This window comes from Rhinolophus sinicus, linkage group LG06 (assembly GCF_036562045.2).
Source record: "Rhinolophus sinicus isolate RSC01 linkage group LG06, ASM3656204v1, whole genome shotgun sequence".
NCBI lineage: Eukaryota > Metazoa > Chordata > Mammalia > Chiroptera > Rhinolophidae > Rhinolophus > Rhinolophus sinicus.
This window is the reverse complement of record NC_133756.1, coordinates 71356445-71374744: the sequence shown is the minus strand read 5'-3', so window position 1 is coordinate 71374744 and position 18300 is coordinate 71356445. Positions and strand designations below refer to the sequence as shown.

The 18300-nt window shown below is 48.5% G+C and overlaps 1 protein-coding gene across 13 annotated transcripts in view; it reads left to right on the top strand.

The window, feature by feature from the left end:
- Positions 1–18300, top strand: part of RREB1 (ras responsive element binding protein 1) — a 167513-nt gene that overhangs the window by 138772 nt on the left and 10441 nt on the right. For 12 of the 13 annotated variants that reach the window (XM_019745404.2, XM_019745403.2, XM_019745400.2 and 9 more), the window contains exons 9-11: positions 4941–5130; positions 6793–9709; positions 17234–17398. In XM_019745404.2, the coding sequence (XP_019600963.2) occupies positions 4941–5130; positions 6793–9709; positions 17234–17398 (3272 nt within the window). The remainder of the gene's footprint in view (positions 1–4940; positions 5131–6792; positions 9710–17233; positions 17399–18300) is intronic. The other variant, XM_019745409.2, reaches the window with a different exon arrangement.

Here is an 18300-nt window from a genome sequence, read left to right as displayed (position 1 = left end):
CAGAAAGAACTCTGGGGGATACAAAAAAAAGTAACAACTTTCTTTTTATCTTGCCCTTTAAAAATTTCTATTTTTACATTTTATAATATACCTGGCATATTATATGTGTGTGCAGATATGTGTGTGTATATAAATACTTATCAGCTACAATACACATTTCTCAGTTAAACACCAAATACAAGGACTCATGCTCGAAAATGTTTTAATTACAAGTACAGCTCCCAAAGTTTGCAGTCCACTTCTCAGGTCTACCTGCTCACTTTTTACAGCTCACTTACCTGCTACTAAAAATCCGTATTATTTCTTACCAACTTGTTTATGTCAGTGACACTTGTAATTATTTGCTATAATTTCATTAAATTTTATATAAGCCAACGAGATACTGTTTTTTTTAAAAAAAGGAATAGTCTCTGAAAACTAAGTTGGGCAGACTTGTTTATAGTCCAAATTAGACAGGTTTTTTTTGTTGTTTGTTTTTTCGTTTTTGTTTGTTTGTTTGCTTGTTTTGTTTTGTTTTGTCAAATTGAGGGTGGGCAAGGGGCAGCCGTATGGCTCAGTTGGTTAGAGCACGAGCTCTCAACAACAAAGGTGCGGGTTCAATTCCCACATGGGGTGGTGGGCTGCATCCCCTGCAACTAAGATTGAAAATGGTGACTGGACTTGGAGCTGAGCTGCGCCCTCCACAACTAGATAGAAGGACAGCAACTTAGAGCTGATGGGGCCTGGAGAAACACACTGTTGCCCAAAATCCCCCAGTAAAATTTATTAAAAAAAAAAAAAAATTGAGGATGGGCAAGATGCCTATGAACAGTTGAGAGAGATAATCATAAAAACCTAGGATTCTGATTTAGTTTGGTTTATAAAAGTCTAGGTTCTTGCTCTACCTTAAAGGATCTAAAACTGGAAATCAAAGATGTTATGATTCATGCGATGACAGTGACCCTGGAACTAGACTCAAACGTAAATGGGCAGGTGGCTGTCCAGCCAAATCTTGTCAGACACAGTAGTCGTGCTCCATAAAGTCACCGTGAACACAGACTGCGGGGCCATTGTTCCCGGGGAAACACAGGGTCACAGCATGCTCATCAACTCATCACCTTGTTTCATACGTTTCTGTTTAAAGGCACCTTGGTTAATAAATACTATGGATTCATTAACATTAAGCTCATGACCAACAGCACTGCAAGTCATGCCCAAACGAAGCTCATCGAACACACGTCTGTTCTCCATAAGGCACGTCACAGCCTTCTTACACTTAGGAATGCTAGGCAGCACATCAGCACTATGCTTGGGACCATTTCAAAAAGCGAAGCCACCAACACAAAGCACTAAATAGACTGTGGCATTATACAGAAGTGTGACACTAAATAGACTGCAAAAGACACTTGTTTACAGCATGAGAGCTGACGAGAGAAGGCAGAGCATCTGCTTGTGCGACCTCAGCTGGGCGTGTGTGCGTAGGGCAGCTCAGGTTTCCCCATGCTGTGCATGTCCACGAGTAACCGAGAAAGTACTGTGAGTACTGATTTGGGGGTTACAAGTAAATTTTAACAAATAGGCAAACTCACAAATACAGAACCCACAAACCATGAGGATCAACTGTGTTTATTTAACTGTATAGGTTAAGTAAAATACTTAAGGTGTGCATGAATTCTGAGCACCGTCTCCCCTTTCCCTGACTTTAATTAACTAGCCCCTCCCTCCAAGGCAAAGTAAGCCCTGCTGTCTTCACAGGGAAAAGGTGGGCCAGGACAGGCCTTCCCCTTCAGGTGTGAGTGAACGATCGCACTGTCACTGATTCTTACTAATGCTGTTTGTCTCACTGTGCCATCAGGATGAAATGTGTCTCAATATTGGTTGAAACGTGCCAGCAGCCAGCACAGTGCCTGGCACTGGTAAGCATTCATTTGAAACACTCTGCCAATGTTCTACGCAAAATGGATATAGGCACTGCTAATTAGACCCCGAGAAGTATGAGTTAGTGTAGACTTCCAGTGGAAGATGTCTGTAGGACCACTGGGTGACAGCTCTCTACCGCCTTGCCCCCGCCCCAGTCTTCCTTACCTCCTTCTCTTAGTCTCACCTTCTAGGGAAGGCACACAGTGCATCCATCTCCCACAGCTCCCCAAACCTCGTCCGCTCATGCCCCAAACAGGACAGAGGGGAAGGGAGAAAGAAAATCTGAAGTAGCTCTGGTTCATAAAGTACCACAGTAGGTGGGCTACAGGTGTGCCCCCCCCCCCAGTCCGCCCTATCCTAGGTGGCTCGCTGCCAGCCTGTGAATCCCACGGTGGGGGGCCTTCCTGACCCCTGGCCCCTCCACTTTTCCCCAGAGGTTCTGATTGTCCAGTGCGTTTGCTGGAGAAATGGGCTCCTTCACATTACCTGTGCCACGATGATTCTCGGTGTAGGAGCTTCTCTTTCAGAGTTTTTATAAGTTGAGCCTCCTCACACACACACCCCCCACACACACAGACCTGCAGCAAATAGTGGACATTGTTGAAACTTGAAGAAAGAGGCAAAAGTCAGCCCACTCTCATTAGCCGTTTGCAATGAGATATTTCTTTTAGCTGTATTAAGGAATATTTCAAACATAAGCAGAAGTAGAGAGAATAGTCTAATGACCTGCCATACACTCATCACCCAGTTTCAGGAATTATCAGTTTGGCCAATTGTGTTTCATCTCTTCCCTGCCCCAGATTTCAAAACAAATCCCAGGCAACACATTTCATTTATAAATATTTCATTATATATCTATAAAGGAAAAGAACTTTTTTAAAAAGTGTGGCCAACATATGACCATAACTAAAAAATTAACAGTAATATGTTAATATCATCTGATATCTGGTTAGTGTTAAATTTCCCCAATTCGGATGTTTCTCTTATCCTTTCAATTCAGTACAGAGCTTTCAGCTGACTGGTGGTGTGGTGATTGGTTGGTGAGCATGTGAAGTGTGCAGTTGAACTTGAGCGTGGGAGGACTAAAGTCGGGGTGCTAGAAGAGAAAGAGCCTTCAACAAGGGCAGTAGGACAGAGCAGCTGTGAGGCTCCAAGGGTGGCAGCCCCGCCCGGAGAATGTGTGTGTAACTTGAATGTGTTCTGCCAGAAAGAGCCTCCCCCAGAGTGGCTGCAACCATTCTTCTTTCCTACACAGCTCTCTGGTACTTTTGGCAAGGAATGTTTCCTATGGTTTGGGGCTCATTCCCCCAGAGCACGGCCTACATGCAAGGGATTGCCAGGGAGCAGGGCCAGGAGAGGGAAGGAAGCTGCACTGTCTGGGCCCCTGGCTGAGAGAACTTTGATTACCTAAAGGTGTTTGGGGCTCTCTGAAGCCATCTTGTCCCTGGAGCCTCTATCACAGTTGGTGAGCTTAAGCATAATTCCCTCAAAAGCAGTTTTGCGTGTTGAGTGGCTCGGAGGAACCTGGTATTCTACATGTAATTGAATGATGACAGGAATGTTGATGGCAAGATGGGGCCGAGTTAGCAGTGGAGATGGGAGAGGCAGATACATGGCAGGGCCGCGTTGGCTGTGTCCTGCCACAACGTGATAAGGGGAGCAGAGTTGCACATACTTGGCACTTCTTTCCTTCGTCACCAGATGAAAATGAGCTCAGCTGCTTCACAGGTGATTTCGTTATCTCTTTATTTCCAGAGAAGAATTTCAAAGCAAAAAAAAGTTTCCATTAAGGTGTGTGCAGTGTGAACTTGAGCAGGTTGCTTTACTCCTCTGCTCCCTAGTTCTCTCTCTATAAAACAATAGTAGGACCTGCCTTAGAGGTTTGGGAAGTGGCAGATGTGCTTGCATGTGTCAATACTGGAATGATGCTTGGCACAGGGCATGGGGGCCATGGAAATGTGCTAGGTCTGCACTGCCTGACACAGTGGAGCCCGTGAAATGAGGCTGACATGACTGAGGAAACTTGAAATTTAATCTGCCACATGTGGCTCTTGTGGCTACTGTAATGGTGCCCGTCAAGGGGATATTGGTAATATCCTAATGACTGTCTGCTTTTCAAGATGGTGGTTCTCAGCACAGACCTAGAAGATGACACTGAGGTGAAAAGGAGTTTATTACACATCTGTGTGGCCCAGGACACAGTGTCCTGGTGAAGGAGCTGAAGGAGCATGTCCTCTCTAAAGTGAAACATGATCTTTAGAGGGACTGCATTTGTGGGGTCTTTTTCTAGAAAAGGGAGGCAGCCGGGTGATAGGTGAGGGTGGGAGTATGAACAGGACTCACATTTTGTCATTGCTTCATACTGGCTGTGTGACGTGAGCCTCAGTGTTTTCACCTGTAAGGTGAGGGTCAGGATACCCACCCGCCAGGATACCGGGGCCAAGCGCTTTGCCTCATGGGGTGTCCTGCATGCTGTGTGGGCTCAGTGGGTAGGCGCTATGGCCATTTTTCAGATGCTAATGGTAACAATATCAGAACTGAATACATAGTCACTGTCACATGCTACTACTTCAGTTGGAGAATTTGATGATTATTTTATCCTGATCAGATACCAGGGATGCTGATGTGATTGCTCTAGATGCTGTGTAAATGTGTGCTTTTTGGCTTTTAAACACTTTTGATGCTTAGAACCCATTGAGCAGAGGGAGGGAGAAAACCTCTGAAATGATCACTCTATGTGACATAATTCCAGTAAGAACAAGGAGGCCTGTGACAGTGGCTATCATCTCGTACGCACTTGCGCTGTCTGCAGAGATTGGATATCCAGAAGTTGCTAGAACATACATTTTTAAAGGAAGAGTTTTGTTGCTAACTGTGAACAGACTGTTTTCTTGATGTCATAACATTTTTATTATAATGATTTGTTACATCATTTTATTTTCATTTACAAATGAAGCGACAAAAAAATATAATAAGGCTAATGGACAAGTGGAAATTCTGACCCGGCAGCCTCCTTATATCCTGTCCCTTTCTTCTCTCAGATGTGACATTTGCTGTGTCACCTTTCGGACACATCGAGGATTGCTACGCCACAATGCACTTGTCCACAAACAGCTTCCCAGAGACGCAATGGGAAGGCCTTTCATCCAGAACAACCCTTCCATTCCTGCTGGCTTCCATGACTTAGGATTCACTGACTTCTCCTGTAGGAAGTTTCCTTGGATTTCTCAGGTATGCTGATCGACCAGGAGAACTGGAAGCTACCTCCACAGTCTGCATAGATGGACTAAACTTCCTTACCCTGATGTTTCTTTTGCTTAATTAAAGTGTTGTCCGTTGGGATTTTTGTTTTTTGTTTTTTTGGTTTTTTCCCCCTTTTTCCGCTTCCCCCGCCCACTCCACTTGAAGCCGTTGTTTCTCAGTCTAGTTGTGTAGGACACAGCTCTCTGGCCCATGCTGCTGTTATGAGCCTTACAGCCCCCTCCACCCCCACCCCGCTGAGGCATTCGGTTGCCGGTCGCTGGTCGGCCACTCATGGCAGCTCTCACCAGCTGTTCACGATGGCTGCCGGCCGCTCACAATGCATGCTGGCTGCCAGCTGCTCATGGCAGCATACAGCAGCTCACGATGGTTGCCGGCCAGTCACGCTGGCTGCCAGCCACTCACACTGGCTGCAGGCCACTCACATTGGCTGCAGGCCACTCATGCTGGCCACCAGTTGCTCATGGCAGCACACGGTAGCCCACGGCAGCACACAGCAGCCCGCAGCAGCCTGCGGCAACTCACGCCAACCTCCAGCTGCTCACGGCAGCCCAGCTCCAGCGAGAACTGTTGTTCACCATCTTAGCTGTAGAGGGCACAGCTCAGTGGCCCATGTGGGAATCGAACTGGCCACCTCTGCATTAGGAGCAGGGTGCTGCAACCACCTGAGCCACCAGGCCAGCCCTTTTCTTTTTTTTTTTTAAATAACTTTTCTCTTGAAATTCAGCTTGGCCCTCTTAGTCTTCATTGGCGGTTGTGTCAAGAGGTGTAGATGGCCTTTTATTTTGTGTTGAATTTCATATTTGCACCTGAGTCTAGCTCATCAGTACTTCTGCCCATTCTTGGGGCATTTGGATTTAAAGTTGTGAATTGTTTTCCACCTCCACCCAGCCCTATCAGAATTGAATTTGTATTTTTTAAAATATTTCTTTAAATATATTATAGCTTTAATTGGCCTTATAGCTAAATATTTTCAGTATTGTAGTTTTTATTTAAAATGTTTTGGGTTATTATTAACCTGAGCCATATTTGTTCTCTGCTTATAAGCACCTGCTAAAACTACTTTCAAACTATTTTTTTCCAATATTTAAAAATTGAAATGGAAGGTATCAACAGTGAAATTCTTCAGATGCCTAAGTCTCAAGCTCAATGAATTATTATTGCATGTGTATACACCCATATGTAGGCCTCCGTGTGTGTACACTCCTGTAACGCCCAGATGGTGCACCCACGTGTGTGCCCCTTCTCAGCCAGTGCCCTCTTTTCAGATACAACAGAAGTAGCTGATGGCAAGTAGGTAGTCCCCATCAGTTAGTTTTGCAGGGCACACATTTTAAAAAAGCAAATCCTACCTTTGCGGTGTTATTATTTAACCATACTTCCTGCTTCTCTGCCGAGATACCCTGGGAGTTGGTCCTTCATCAAGCAAACCTGATTCTTAAGATGCTTTATGGTTTTCCTTATTCATTCAGTCCAGGAGTTAGCAAGCAAGGAAAGGTCAGCTCCTTATATGTAATGGACAAAGGCTGGGTACTGGGCAGTTGTATAAACTCTTTCTGCATCTCAGTTTAGTGATGATTTTTAAACCCTCCTCTGTATTTCTTTGCTTTTGCTGACCTGGCTTCCGTGCAGGCCTGGTGTGAAACAAACCTGCGAAGGTGCATCAGCGAGCAGCACCGTTTCGTCTGTGACATCTGCGACAAGGCATTCCCCATGCTCTCCTCGCTCGCCCTGCACAAGCCGACTCACGTCGCTGCGGACCAGGGACGGGAAAGACTGCAGGCCAAGAGCCTGTGTGGCGATGCGCTGGAGCAGAAGGTCTTCCTGGCCTTGCTGGGCCTGCAGCACACCAAAGACAGCAGACCCGCTCCGGCCGAGGAGCCCCTGCCGGACGACAACCAAGCAATACAGCTCCAGGCACTCAAGTGTCAGCTACCTCAGGACCCAGGCTGCACCAACATGCTGAGGCTGTCTCCTTTTGAAGCTGCTTCCCTGGGCGGTTCTCTCACGGTGCTCCCGGCTACCAAGGAGGGCATGAAGCACCTGTCCCTGCAGCCCTTCCAGAAGGGCTTCATCATCCAGCCCGACAGTAGTATTGTGGTCAAGCCCATCTCTGGGGAGTCTGCCCTCGAGCTGGCCGACATCCAGCAGATCCTGAAGATGGCAGCCTCAGCGCCCCCTCAAATCAGTCTTCCGCCTCTCTCCAAGGCCCCTGCGGCCCCTCTACAGGCGATTTTCAAACACATGCCCCCTCTGAAGCCAAAGCCCCTGGTCACACCACGGACGGTGGTGGCCACCTCCACGCCCCCCCCTCTCATCAATGCCCAGCAGGCCTCCCCGGGCTGCATTAGCCCCAGCCTGCCCCCGCCGCCCTTGAAGCTCCTCAAAGGCTCCGTGGAAGTGGCCTCCAGCACCCACCTGCTGCAAACCAAGTCCGGGGCCCAGCCAAACACGGCCATGCAGCTCTTCCTGCAGCAGCCGCGGGTGGATCTGCCAGGCCAGGCTGAGATGAAGACGCAGCTGGAGCAGGACAGCATCATCGAGGCCCTGTTGCCCCTGAACATGGAGGCCAAGATCAAGCAGGAGATAACGGAGGGGGACCTCAAAGCCATCATGACAGGCCCCAGCAGCAAGAAATCGCCGGCCATGCGCAAGGTGCTCTACCCCTGCCGCTTTTGCAACCAGGTGTTTGCCTTTTCGGGGGTCCTGCGCGCGCACGTGCGCTCCCACCTGGGCATCTCGCCTTACCAGTGCAACATCTGCGACTACATCGCCGCCGACAAGGCCGCACTCATCCGCCACCTGCGCACGCACAGTGGCGAGCGGCCCTACATCTGCAAGATCTGTCACTACCCCTTCACTGTCAAGGCCAACTGCGAGCGGCACCTGCGCAAGAAGCACCTCAAAGCCACCCGCAAGGACATTGAGAAGAACATCGAGTACGTGACGAGCAGCGCGGCCGAGATGGTGGACGCCTTCTGCTCCCCGGACACGGTGTGCCGGCTGTGCGGCGAGGACCTGAAGCACTACCGCGCCCTGCGCATCCACATGCGCACGCACTGCGGCCGCGGCCTGGGCGGCTGCCCCAAGGGCCGCAAGCCTTTCGAGTGCAAGGAGTGCAGCGCTGCCTTCTCGGCCAAGCGCAACTGCATCCACCACATCCTTAAGCAGCACCTGCACGTGCCCGAGCACGACATCGAGAACTACATCCTGGCAGCCGACAGCCTGGGCCCCAAGGAAGCCCCAGTGGCTGAGGCCTCGGGGAGGATGGAGGAGGGCGCCGCAGCCTTTGGCGAGCGCAAACCCCTTGCCACCTTCCTGGAGTCCCAGAACGGCTATCTTCATGGGGGCCCCACCCAGCCGCCACCGCCTCACATCTCGGTCAAGTTGGAGCCCACTAGCAACTTTGCAGTGGACTTCAATGAGCCCTTGGACTTCTCCCAGAAGGGCCTGGCCCTGGTCCAAGTGAAGCAGGAAAACGCGGCCTTGTTCCTAAGCCCCTCTTCCTCCGCCCCCTATGACTATTCTATGGAGCCCATTGACCTGTCTATCCCCAAGAACGTCAGGAGAGGAGACAAGGATTTGGCTGCTCCCAGCGAAGCCAAGAAGCCTGAGCAGGAAGCCGAGAGCAGGGACGTACCCTCTCCCTGTCCACCACCGTGCCCTACCCTGCCAGTGACCTTGGGCCCCAGCGGGATCCTGGAAAAACCTGTGGCCCCTGCAGCAACAGCCTTGACAGCCACCACTCTGGAAGCCCACGCTCAGCCCCTGCAGGGCTCTGTCCAGCTTGCTGTCCCCATTTACTCATCAGCCCTTGTCAACAGCTCTTCCCTCTTGGGCAACTCTACCCTCATAAGCAGTCCAGCCTTGTTGCGGCCGCTGCGCCCCAAGCCCCCCCTGCTCTTGCCAAAGCCCCCCGTGACAGAAGAGCTACCCCCACTGGCCTCCATTGCCCAGATCATCTCATCCGTGTCCTCGGCCCCCACCTTGCTGAAAACCAAGGTGGCTGAACCAGGGCCCACAAGCACCAGCAGTAACACCACAGCTTCAGACAGCTTAGGAGGCACCATCCCCAAAGCTGCCACCACCTCCACCGACACCACCAGCCCCAAAGAACCCAGCAACCCACTCCCTGCTGCCAACAGTCCAGAGGCAGCCTCGCCCACGGAGCAGGGACCAGCTGGTTTGTCAAAGAAGAGGGGCCGGAAAAGGGGACTGAGGAGCCGCCCCCGCGCCACCAGTGGCGGGGTGGACCTAGACTCCAGTGGGGAGTTTGCCAGCATCGAGAAGATGCTGGCCACCACAGACACCAACAAGTTCAGTCCGTTTCTGCAGACCACGGAGGACAGTGCCCAGGATGAGGTGGCTGGCGCCCCCGCGGACCACAACGGACCCAGTGATGAAGAGCAGGGCAGCCCCCCGGAAGACAAACTGCTGAGGGCCAAGCGGAACTCCTACGCCAACTGCCTGCAAAAGATCAGCTGTCCCCACTGCCCCCGCGTCTTCCCTTGGGCTAGCTCCCTCCAGCGGCACATGCTCACACACACTGGTAAGGGGGCCCACCAGGCTGTGGGTGCTACTGCCCAGAAGGGAGACTTGCCAGCCACCGACCAGGGTGAGGGAGAGCGAGGGCTGGGCTTGAAAACATGGGACCCTTTTCCCATTCCCAGTCTCGGAAGCAGGGTGCTTGCCGGCTTGGGCCATGTGCTCGGGTAACCAGAATGGCCTGCTCCTATTGTCTGAGCTCTCTGAGGGCTCCTGGTGAAGGAAGTGTGAAAAGTAGGGGGTCTTTAGGTTGAAAAATGGTCCTAAGCCCATGGGATCACTCACTGCCATCCACCCCATTCTTTCTGAAGAAGGTGGCAAGATTATGCACTTGGTTACCCCAGGGAGACAGCCAGGGAGAAGTGGAACTTTGTATCAAAGTATTGGGCCAGGGTATTAGGAGGAGAAATTGCATCCTGGTGTTCTCAAGGCAGCTTTTAAAATTTTCAACATTCTGTGAAGTTCTTTTGACTGCCATGTATTCCTAAAGGGAAATACTGCAAATTTTGCAGTTATCTTTCAGTTCACTAAAGTAGTGGCATCTTCTTTTGTTGATTGTGAAAATCAGTGATGAATAGTTTTAGAATTTAAAGAAGTTTTTATACTGAAATTGTCAGCTGTTCTGTTGAAACACACAAATATAGATTCTAATTAACAGACTTAAATTACCAAAACAATATCCCAAAAGTGTTTTTCAAATGTTAGTTTCTGTAACCTTCATTTTAAAAGAGAAGTTTAAGATAAGAAATACACTTTAAATAATTTTATACCAGGTACTTCTGTTGTTCAAATGACCATACAACTCTCTTCTTAATTCTAATTTACTGAATATTAATAAGGGATTCATATCATCAGACTAAGGAGAAATTGGGTGAGATCCGTAACCTTTAGATAATATTTTGAAAACCCAGATATTAACGGATAGGACCTAAAACCAAATAAAAAAATGTAGGGTAACAGGATTGCCAGATAAAATACAGGATGCCAGTTAAATCTGAATTTCAAATAAGTAACAATTTTTTAGTGTACATATTTTTCATGCAGTATTTGGGATAAAAAATTATCTGGTATCTCTCTGAAATTCAAGTTTAGATGGGCAGCCTGTATTTTTAGTTGCTAAGTTTAGGTGGTTAGGAGGCTTGCCTGGTGTGGTGAGGGGGATGGTGGGAAATGGGTATGAGCTGTGTTGTGCACCCAGGTGGAAACACTTCATTCAGGGTTGGTCCTCACTTGATACTTGGGAGAAGCCCATGGAGGAAGGCTGTTTCTACGAAGGGGAAATCGAAGGGAGCGTACAAAGCGCTTGGGAGGGGACCTCTAGCTGTGGGGTGTCTCTAAGGCTGGGTGCCGTGGAGGTGCGGCCTTTCTCTCTGGTGTGCAGGGCCTTGCATCCAGGGACCCAGCGGTGGTACGTCAGGCTTGTCCACGGTGGACTCATTGAACAGGAACCAGAACTTCTAGGTTTGTAAGGTATATGCTGCGTTTTCAGGCTGCCATTTTCTTTCCATTTGAAATCTGTTAAGCCTGACAAAGTAACACTGCTAATGAAGAAAGCAGTTCAGAAAAGGAGCTGCCGCTTAGAGGGAAGGTGCCCCACACAGCAGTCTCTCTTGCTGCCCTTTTTTGGGTGACACCTATTTGTCACCTGCAGAGTCTGGAGAAGTGAGTATTTCTGTTACCGCTTTTCAGAAAGCAGATGGTCTGGATCTGATGGTGAGCGTGGCTCTTGCCCTCCCCACTCCCCCTGCTGTTACCAGCCTCCCCACCACCTTCCTCCAGCTGGGGTTCCTGTGCGTGGTAGATTGATCCTGTGTATGTGATGAGGCCCTTTGTTCCCGGACATTCTCCTCCCAGCAAACCACTGTCTCCCCGGGAGGACTGGCATGGCCGGGACTTCTGTCTGCCTTTGCAGCTGCCTGGTATCAGTTCCCCTTGTGAATCCAGTCATTTCGATTGCCTGGCTTTTGAATGCCAGAAGTTTCTAGTTGGTTTAAGATTTCGTAGCAGCTGAAATGCAGCGAGGCAGAGAGGAGGTTTGTTGAAGATGGGCTAGGGTGGGTGGGTGTGAATAGACACGTGTCGTGCCACTTCTCCCTCCACAGTTACTGGCCTCCTTCATGGCTGTGTCTGTTTTGGTCCTGTCGCTGACATCCTGTCATGTCACGCTGTGTCCTTATAGTGGGGTTGCAGGCCTTGACCCATGAGGGCCTTGATTCGGAGTTTGTCGAGAAAAACTTTTAGAGCCACTCTTTGTGATGGTGTGGTCCCAGGAGGGCAGTGTCGTCCACATTTTGCCCTGAGGAAATGGAGGCTTAGGAAGGCTGAGTAACTTGCCTATGGTCGGGAGTAATGAACAATGAGCAGTCGAGCTGGGGTTCAAAGCCAGGGTCAAGACCCCTGCTGCTGCCCCGGTCAGGGTGGTGTGGCTGCTGGTCATCTATCTGAAGATGCACAGGCCGTGCCTCCTCCCTCTGTATCCTCGCATGCCCCAACGTGGAAGATTGGTAAGAGGTTTAAGAAAAGGCTAGAACACAGAGACTGAACGACCATGGAATGGTAATAGCCACACGCATAGACATGTAAAGTTGGCTCCCATTGGGCTCTGTTAACTTCCTTTGCTGTGGCACTGCTTCAGCTTCCAGCAACAATCTCAGCATCACCTCTGTTAAATCATTTTCTAGAGCGCTTGGCTATGTCTGGTGCTGTGTTAGAAAATTTTCCATTCATCAAGCACGAGAGCTGGACAGAGCCTGGGGAACAATCCCGTCCACCCCCTCTCCCGCAGACCAGTGTTTTCCTGTAGGCAGCTCTGCCATTGAAGAATCTCTGAGCTGGCAGCTCCCCGCTCCCCAGCTTTCTGAGACATGCTCTCTCCAGAAACTTTGAAATAGGACTAAGGCTCACACGTAAGAGTAATTAATAGAATTTAGAGATGGACTCTGAAATCATCCTGTGAACAGTGTTACACAGGGAAGAGCCTTTTTCTTTTTTTTGGTAGCATTCAAATCTAGCTGCGGTCCAGCCAGCAGCTTTGAGCAGTGTCTAGTTTTGGACTGCATTTAGGAGAACTGTGTCTGTATCTTCTTGAGTCAGCCTCCTCCCAACCCCTCAGCAAATGCATGGATTACCATGATGTCTGTACGTAGTTTCATAGACATGCTTCCAGACCACCCCACCCTCCAAATGGGCAGCGTTAAGTAGACCAAATATACGTGTCCAGCCAGGGGTTCACTGTTGCTGTGGGTTAGGAGCAGCTGGTTTCAGCCCTTTCTGCGTGGCTCGGGTTCTAGGAATTGTGACTTATGAGGAAGCTGGCGTCGGCTGTCATATTTCACATCACCCAGTGTGTTCTGCACACACAGCTGAATTTTTTCCTTCCATTCCTCTCCTAGCCCACAATGTCCTGTTGATCAGGGACATTTCCTGATTCCTTACCTTTCTCTGTCTGAACAGTGTGGGCTCTTTAGGGGAGGACAGTTCACTGTTCCTTCCTTTTCCGCCTTGTGAGCATCTCATGTGTTTTTAGGCCACAGGTGGGGGAGTGGGTGCCAGAAAAACACAGCCCGTCCGTTTCCAGCCTGTCCTCACCTTTTCCTCCTGTGCTCCCTTCCTCCTCAACATGAAAGGGTCGGGACCCTGTGATGTCTGAGGTGCCCTCCAGCTCTGACATTCTGGGATCCCTGGCTCACTCACTTTCTCACGGTTGGATTTCACCCCTTTTCTTTACCAGCCTGGGGCCCTCCCCACTTAGCTCTCCTCCCCGCTGTTCTCAAGCCACAGGCGTCATAGTTAATAAGATGTACAAACCTAAGGGTGGAAATCACTTCTGACACCAGGTGTGTTTGTCTGCTTTTAACTTTCTTAAGGGGCAGCTTTGGCCCTTCTTACCCAGCCAGCCCTGTGTGCCCCTCTGCCAGATACAGAAAGAAACCTTCGCCGCGAGTGGAGGGAGGATGGAGAGAAGTCTGAGGTGTGAAGCTGCGTCATGTACCTCATTCTCCTCGTTCATCCTGCTACTCTCTGTTGCCCCAATGCCTGCCACGTAATATCATCTAGTATAAAAGTTCTCTTGTCCTTTCTTGACTGTTCTGTGAGAGTGAAAATTGGAACACCCCTGCTGAAGCATTAATTTGTGGCAGTTACCAAATAAATAAAATCATTTGGTACTTTCCATATAGATGACCAGTCAACAAGTTTTTTTGAAACCTGTACGATTATAAAATACTGAAAGGGCTTACGTTTTCCTCTATACAATCTGGAGAGTGCACTGCGATTTAAAGTGTAAGACTTATGCTGTGACATGTGAACTTTTAAGCACTTCTGTTAGTGTAGCTTTGGGAATCTTCCTAATTTGATACAATACTTCGTCGTCATTGAATTATCTTCATGGGACCTTAGCCTGACTGTCCAAACCAACTGTGAAAGGAAAACATTTACCAATTTGAAAATTACAGAGTAAGTCATGTAATAGGTAGAAGCAAGAACCCAATAGTTGTATTTGGAATCAAGAATCCTACCATAGTTCCTAGTCGTAGCTTCTGACCTGTTTCCCTCTCAGCCCAGTTCTCTCCCTGTCATCCGGCCTGGCTCAGAGAAGCCATGATGTTGCCTTTTGACAATAAAATCTTAAAGGAAAAGTATTTCCTTCTTCCTTAAAACAGAGCCCAAATAATTATTAACTATTATTTTCAATGTTTAGTCAAAAGCAGGAATAATTTGGAGGGTGCACCATCAACATTAATTAAAGTACTTTTTTTTTAAAATTTTTTATTGGGGAATATTGGCAAACTGTTTCTTCAGGACCGCTCAGCTCCAAGTCTAGTCGCAGTTTTCAATCTTAGCTGCAGGGGTCGCAGCCCACCCTCCCATGCGGGAATTGAACCGGCAACCTTGTAAATAAATAGCTCACGCTCTAACCAACTGAGCCATCCAGCCGCGGTGGCAGCTCGTTGTCTTCAATCTAGTTGTGGAGGGCGCAGCTCACTGGCCCATGTGGGAATGGAACTGGCAACCCTGTTGTTCAGAGTTTGTGCTCTAACTGAGCCATCCGGCCGCCCCTAACATACTTTTTAAACTAATCTTCACGCAAAAGCATTTTTGTTTGTAAACGTGGTCATTTTTATAATTTTAGCAGAAAATACCTACTGAGCTCTGTGAACGGAAACTTTAAAGCAGTCAGTGGCTTCTCCTCTTTATGCTGGAGGCTCTTGTGGAGTTCCTTAAAATTTCACATGCTGGGTTTCCTAGGTTCCTAATTCCCTGCCTTTGATTGTTCCAGGCACCTGCGTTCTTTGAAAGCTCAGGAACTGTCACCTGAAAGGTCTTTCGATTCAGAAGTGGCTGAACATCCCCTTTCTTTGATTAGTACTGATGCTTGAATTTGGCCAGGCAGTGATTCTGGTGGTGGTGGGTCACACACCAGGATGCTCTGTGTGAATGGCTCCCCCTGGAGTGTGCAGCACAGCAGTGATGGTGGTGGTGGTGGTGGTCCTTCCTTCCCCTTCTGCAAAGCCCAGCTGCCAAGCCATGTTGTGCATTTGCAGTGAGTACTGGGTTTGTGTACCTGCACTTCCATAGTAACCTAAATAGAAGGCTAAAGGGCCCCATGATTGGTGTATTTTGAGGGAAATGTGCAGGTTGACTTTCCTATCATATTTTTTTCCTAATCAACAGTCATAACTAAATTTTATCAGTTAACCCAAAAATGTTCTTTTGAGCTATTTTTTTACCAATCTATATAATCTAGTCTGGATTCATGCATTGCATTTAGTGTCATGCCTTTTTATTATTTTTTTCTATTTTTATTATTATTTTTTATTCCCACTCCCCCGTCCACTTCCCCTTTGGCAACCATCAGCTTGTTTTCTGTATCTGTAGGTCTGTTTCTGTTTTGTGTATTCATTTGTTTTTTTAGATTCCACATATAAGTGAAATCATATGGTATTTGTCTTTGTCTGAGTTATTTCACTCAGCATAATACCCTCTAGGTCCATCCATGTTGTTGCAAATGGTAAGATTTTGTTCTCTGTTACTGGTGAATAATATTCACTGTGTGCGTGCTTGTGTGTGTGTGTGTGTGTGTGTGTGTGTGTGTGTGTGTGTTACATCTCCTTTATCCATTTATCTACAGATGGACACCTAGGTTACTTCCACATCTTGGGTCTTACTAGTAATACTGCAGTGAACCTAGGGGTACAGACATCTTTTCAAATTAGTGTTTCTGTTTTCTTCTGATAAATACCCAGTGGTAGAATCGCTGGATCATATGGCAGCTCTATTTTTATTTTTTTTCCTGCCACTTTTTAACATGCGTGTCTGACTGTGGCAACCCCAAGGTTACGAGACAGACACACTGGGCTGCGACTATGAACTTTTCACCCTGTAAAATCGGAAACTGGGACCTTGGAATCTGGTGACTGGGTGAAAACTGAAGAATCCAGTGATACAGTAAATGACGTACCCCCATCCTCTCTCCTGAGGCCCCCCTAATCGCTTCCCTACTTCCCCTCTCCCCCCTTACTTCTTTCTGTCCACACTTTCTGCCCTGACCATTGCTCATCCACGCAAACAAGGGACAAGTTGCAGAGTAGCTTGGCTTACATTTTGAAACATCATGTTTACAGTACAGAAGGAATCCAGATAAAAATAGGATAGGCAAAGCAAAGCAGGTAACTCCTCGGGTGGCGGGGGAGTCATGCTCCTCTTCGGACACATGACCCCATTTGTGGAGGAGGGTGGGACTGGGGGCTGCTCAGTGACTTCTTTTCTTCGCATGCAGGTTTTTTGAGTGGAGTATATGATCTCCTAATGCAAACTCAGTTGTTTGTTGGTCACTTACTACTAGCAAGAGCTTAGAGCAGGGGGACAAAGAACCTTTCATGCAGCGAACCGACCTCCTCTGACTTGCTGGTTAGGGCCACAGTGACCTTGAACAGAGGTCACTGCGGGACTTCTCTGCAAGTCAGCCAGGAGGGGTCCTGAGAAGTCAGAATTCACGGTTTCCCATCCGCTGTGGGAGGCCAGGCCCACTTAGGTCAGGAAGAGGGGGCTAACCTCCAAAGACATCCAGGGGGTTCCACATTCCTCTGGGGGGCCTGAGCATCCTATTGGATTTTCCAGTGTGTATAGTACTTGCCATGCTAGAAATTGTTAAAAGTTATCTTCTTATGACAAGACTATAGGTGTTTTCTTGCTGTGCTCACTTTTCATTGTTGTTATTAAGATTTTTAATTGTAATGCTGTTATTTTACTTAAAACGTTTGTGTATCTTGGTTTCATTGTTAACTTTTAGTATTTTGAAATCAAAACATTCACTCTATTCCACTCAGGCTAAGGGAGATGATCGTTTGACTTATTGGTGTTCTCAGTAATTTTTTTTTTACTGTTTTGTTTATTTTCTTAAAAGAGCAGGGTGGAGGAAGGGGGGAAACAATAATGCCAATAATCCCAGGAGAATGAACCAAAAGCAACTTTTCTTTTTCATTGCAGTAGAAAGCCAGATAAATATCTATTTTTTTTCCTGCTTCAGGTCAGAAACCCTTCCCTTGTCAAAAATGCGATGCCTTCTTTTCTACCAAATCTAACTGTGAACGCCACCAGTTGCGCAAACACGGAGTTACCAACTGCTCCCTGAGAAGAAACGGGCTTATCCCCCAGTCAAAAGAGAGTGATGTTGGACCCCATGATAGCACAGGTAGTGCTTCCAGGTGATGGAGCGGAGGAGAGGGCGAGAGGAGGGCCAGTGGTCAGCCTCGGCTAGCCTAGCAGACTGCAGCCCTCCCAGCAAGGCAGGGCTGCCTTCTCCACTTCCCTGTAGGATTCCACAGTCCAGAAAGGTGGGCCCTGGTGAGGGCTGCGAGCAAGCAGCAGGGTGGGGTGTGGGGAACCACGACACGCCCCGATGTGCTTCTCTGAGCTGCAGAGAAGCTCTGTGCCTTCCCAGCGGACCCGTTTTTTCAGGCTGTTGGGCTCCACTGGAGGTGGGACATGAGGGAGGGTGTAGTCTGAGCTCTTGGTAGGAACGCACCGAAAAGGGATGTGAAACCTTAAAGGCCTGGGGTGTTTTCTCCAACCCCAGCCTCTGCTGCATCCTGCAGAGCAGGGATGGGCTCACCATGTCAGGGTTTTGCAGGAACTAGGGATGCCCAGCCCTTGACAGGGAGGGGCAGGGTGGGGTGGGAGTGTTTTTCTTTTCAATAACTCTCTTCCCAGTAAAAACAACAAACAACAAACAACTTTGTCTTGTTTGGAATAGCACTCTGCATGTCCTTTCTTTAATCACAGCTCTGCTTGACCTGAATTCAGGTAGTGTTCTCCTGTACTGATGTGTGCTTCCTTCCTCCGACCCCCTCAGAGCAATTAACAGCTGCCCAGTGCATCTCCTGCCACCTTCCCCCCTTCCAGCTTCTGTATTTACCTATGTCCTGTATTCAGTACATCCGTCATCTCCCAACTGCTGGGGCTCTGCCCCCCCCCCCGCACAATACTAGGCTGCTATAGGTCACTTAGTTACCAGCGAGCTGGCCATTTCACTGGTTCCTAAGTCTCACAGGTATGCATTCAGGGCTGCAGATCTTGAAAGCTTGACGTTTCCCC